Source organism: Protobothrops mucrosquamatus, unplaced genomic scaffold (assembly GCF_001527695.2).
Source record: "Protobothrops mucrosquamatus isolate PMUCROS unplaced genomic scaffold, P.Mucros_1.0 scaffold13561, whole genome shotgun sequence".
In the NCBI taxonomy this organism is placed as follows: Eukaryota; Metazoa; Chordata; class Lepidosauria; order Squamata; family Viperidae; genus Protobothrops; species Protobothrops mucrosquamatus.
In genome coordinates this window covers 12167-16821 of record NW_015399334.1, presented here as the reverse complement: position 1 = coordinate 16821, position 4655 = coordinate 12167, and the positions used below count along the sequence as shown (strand labels likewise).

The following is a 4655-nucleotide window of genomic DNA, read 5'->3' as shown; positions in this document are numbered from 1 at the left end:
AATCGTCCCCGGCACAGAACGGATTCTACATACAGTCGTCCCTGGCACAGAAAGAATTCCAGATACAATCGTCCCCGGCACAGAACGGATTCCACATTCAGTCGTCCCCGGCACAGAAAGGACTCCACATGCAATCGTCCCTGGCACAGAAAGGACTCCACATGCAATCGTCCCCGGCACAGAACGGATTCCACATTCAGTCGTCCTTGGCACAGAAAGAATTCCAGATACAATCGTCCCCGGCACAGAAAGGACTCCACATGCAATCGTCCCCGGCACAGAACGGATTCTACATGCAATCGTCCCTGGCACAGAAAAGATTCCAGATACAATCGTGCCCGGCACAGAAAGGACTCTGGATGCAAGTGTCCCCGGCAGCTCCCTTTTGGAGTGGATGCAATAAGCACCTGGGAGAAGGGGTGTCCTTGCCACCTTGAGATGTAGCAGACGTCTGCCCGCTCGCCCTATAATCACACGGGCCAAGCTGACTGGGGATGATGGAAGCTGGAATTATTCTGTAAGGCACCCTGGCTGCAAGCAGACACCTGGAAGAAAGGGAGTGACTGCCACAAAGGTTGTGTAGGTGCTATTGTTTGGGGTTGCAGGACACATGCCTCTGAACGGTGGACGGAATGGATTTGAGAGTTTTTCAAACTTAGCAATTTTTAAGACCTGTGTAGGCTTCAACTTCCAGAATTCCCCAGCCAGCATGTCAAGTGAACTCAAACTGTTTACCTACCCATTTGAATTGACTGCAATTTAAGTTCGTTTTAAGAGGCACCATTGATCTAAGTGGGAAAATATACACACAGACTCTGCAACCTAGTTTTGACATTCATCTACCTTGGAGCAGTATCTCCCATCTCTGCTTCCCTCTTTAAGCACCCACCTTTAAAAGCACAGGAAATCTGCCCAGTGGTGGGATTCAGCCAGTTCACACCACTTCAGCAGAACCGGTAGTTAATTTTTTGTTGGCCAGGCCCAGAATGGACTTCCGGAAGCGGCATCCACACAGAGAACCGGTTGTTCACATATTTGAATCCCACCGTTGAAGCTGCCTCAAGAAAGGCATGAAAGGTTGATCTTAACGCCCAAGCCATGATACCTGGCAATTCCAGCTGAACGTTAGGATGGCAGGAACTAATGACGACTCTATTAAACCTCCCAGTCTTTTATAACAATCTCAAAATTGCACATACAGGCCAAAATACCTCCAGTTCCCTGATCATCTTTGTCGCTCTTCTCTGTACTCTTTCTAGAGTCTCAATATCTTTTTTACATCATGGTGACCAAAACTGGATGCAGTATTCCAAGTGTGGCCTTACCAAGGCATTGTAAAGTGGTATTAACTCTTCACGTGATCTTGATTCTACCCGTTAATGCAGCCTAGCACTGTGTTGGCTTTTTTGGCAGCTGCAGTACATATTTATGTGACTGTCCAGTAGGACTCCGAGATCCCTCTCACAGTTACTACTATTGAGCAAGGTACCACCTGTCCTATACCATACTTGTGCATACTTTTTTCACCATTGAATTTCATTTTTTTAGATAGGGCCCAATGTTTAAGTCTCTCAAGATCCTCCTGTATCTTAAGCCTGTCTTCTGGAGTGTTGGCTATTCCTGCCAGCTTGGTTCCCAATCTATCCCGTTCCAAATCATTGATGAAGATGTTGAAGAGCACTGGGCCCAGAACAGAGTCCTGGGGCATCCCACTACACTTCCCTCCATGTAGATGCAGTTCCATTGAGGACCACATGCTGAGTATGGCCGGTCACCAAGCTACAGATCCATCTGGTGGTGATGCTGTCTAACCCACATTTTTCTATCTTATCAAGTAATAGGTTGTGGTCTACTTTATCAAATGCCTTACTGAAGTCCAAGTAAATTATATCCACAGCATTCCTCTGATCCATTATAAGGATAAGACAATTGTGTCTTATCCTTATATTCCCATCATGGAACCGATTACATTCTAATATTTGATCTCCCACAATCAATGACAAAGATTAGTAGTAGAAGTTTTCCCTTTTATTGTGAACTGAGAGTCATTTATCAGAAGAGGAGTCCTTTGCATCTGGAATCTTTTCTATACCGGAGATGACTGCATCTGGATATCTTTTGTGTGGTGCAATGCTTGTATTTGCACCATCACATTGTCACCAAGAAGGATGATCTGATACCAAGCACATCCATAACCAGGGGCTGGGGGATAAGATACCCTGTAGCTAAAGGTACAATACAAAAAAGCAACTTGCATATATCAAAGAATCAAACATATATCAAAGTATTTGCCCATCAAAAAAAAGGGCTCCTCAGATTTATTCTTGCAAAGATCAAAGAATCCTTGTTTATTTCGACAAAGCAGCTGAATCAATTTTTGGGAGTTGCCTGTGTCTGAGAATTGTTATTTTCGACTTCTTTGGAGTTCTTTTTCCTTTTCTGGATAAGGGTCCTATTAAAAATAAAAGGAACAAATAAGTTATAATGACCACAGCCAATTTCTGAAACTTTAAAAACCAAACCAAAAGTTAATGACCGCTTAACTTTTTTGTAGTTGGATGTACTCATTTCAATAGGAATAATACTAAATTAAACCTGTATACCACCTGACTTCCAATGACTCTGGATAGCTTGTTTATAGCTAAAAACCCAAAGTCAGTGGGAGCAAACTACTTTGTATTCAGGTGGCTTGAAACTAATTTTCAAAAGGAATAATGGATCCTTGGAAATAGAGGTTGTCCTTTTTTTTAGCGACCACAATTGGGACAGGCAATTTGATCATTAAGCAAGATGTTTACTAAATGAAACCATGACTGCTTATGATCTTATTTCCATTTTCCTTCACTTTACAGACCTGCAAAGGTTATAAATGCAAGGATTGGTTGCGAAATTACTTTTTCATCAACTTTGTAACTCTGAACAGTCGCTAAATGAGGCAGTCACTAAATAAAGACCACCTGTACTACCTTGATTCAAAACTTTGAAAAATCACAGCCAGAAACAAACAAAGGCTATTCCCTGTATTTAATACAGCATAATTTAATTGTATTGTTTTTAATGCCACTTATAACACATCAGCTTGCCAGTGAAATATTAATACAAAGTAGAATAAACAGAACAAAGATACTATATGCTAATAAAAAAGGGAATAGCATGAAAAACCTATTAAGAGCTACTTTTTTAAAAGCCAACTCAAAGAGTGAAAGACTTATATAAAAACAGTTGCATCTATTGCTATGTTAATAAGATTTCTGACACACAGAAGTAGTATACTATCTAAAGTTATTTGAGATGGTTCTGCTGAAGTTACACAGTCCTGTTTAAGCAGGGGGTTGGACTATAAGACCTCCAAGGTCCCTTTCAACTCTGCTATTCTGTTAAGGATCCACTGGGACATGATTCATTCCTTTTTTTAAAAAAAGTTTTTTATTTATAAAACAGTTAAAGATGGACATAACTTAACATTCCAGTGAATATATTCCTAACAATTTGTTCCTCATCATACATATAATTCTTAATCTCTATATGTACATATTTTTTATACAATACAGTCTCTAATTTGTTTCTCTATATACTAGCATACAGTTTTGTATATCTCTTATCTTAACACTAACTTAAAACCCGAACAGTTTCTCCTTGATTCACACCAATAATAGAATTTGTCCCAGATTTCAAAGTAATCTGACTGTCTTGTCCTTTATTTCCATTGGGAGCCTATCCATATCAGCACACGATAGGATTTTATATAAAATCTCTTCTTCTGTTGGAATTTCTTTATTCCTCCAGTTTTGTGCATACGCCAATCTAGCAGCCGTGAGAATATGTAGCATCAAGTAAAGTATCCCTTTATCGTGCTTCTGCGTAGTTATGCCTAGTAGGAAAAGTTCTGGTTTTAGCTCTACCTCTATTATTAGTATTTCTTCCAGCCATTTTTTAACCTTGTTCCAAAAGTCACGGGCTTTTGAGCACTCCCACCACATGTGGTAATATGTCCCTCTTGCCATTTTACGGAAATGATTCATTCCTTAATGGGAAATTTGCAAAATGGCAAATTGAAGGCACCCTACTCTTAGGTCTTTCTAGGAACGGTCTTAAAAATCCCTGGTGTTATTTCATTGGCTCCTATATTTGCATCTATATGCAACACTTTTCAGAAAATCTTTTGGGCACAGGAGCGTGTACTTACTCGTTTTTTTTGGCTTTCTTTTGTAAGAACTTAGGAGATGTAAGGATGTGTGCCCTTTCCAAGGGCTTCTTTATAAATTTTTTCTTTTGCTTGCTGAATATGGCATTCAGGGCGGAGGAAAAAGAAAGGAAAAAATAAAATAGAAAAAGTTCATTAGCAAAGTTTACAGTTCAGTTTCCTTCCTTGCTCCCTTTCCTTTTCCTGTTCCTTATTGTGAACCTGAGCTGGCAAACTATCAAATCCACCAGAGAGCTAATCTGAGCAGAACTCCTCATTCTGGTCTGGGCAGTCAGTGCAAACCATAATTTGGTTATAGGAATACCCGAACCCCTCCCCCACACCCAAAAAAGGGGAGGGAAGGGTGAAGGAGGAAGAGTGAAAGCATATGGCATGTTTCAGCCACCTTGAACTAGACACAAGTGGGAAAATTCAGTTGCAAGAACACAAAATGTATATGACTGGCACATAT

General features: G+C 40.3%; 1 protein-coding gene across 1 annotated transcript in view; it reads right to left on the bottom strand.

Annotated features, from left to right (window-relative positions):
* Positions 1-66: 66 nt before the first annotated feature.
* LOC107301499 (probable ATP-dependent RNA helicase DDX52) overlaps positions 67-4655 on the bottom strand; it is a gene marked incomplete at its 3' end in the record, with an annotated part of 14860 nt that continues 10271 nt past the window's right edge. Inside the window, exon 7 of the mRNA XM_015830713.1 lies at positions 67-305. Within this exon, the coding sequence (XP_015686199.1) occupies positions 67-305 (239 nt within the window). The remainder of the gene's footprint in view (positions 306-4655) is intronic.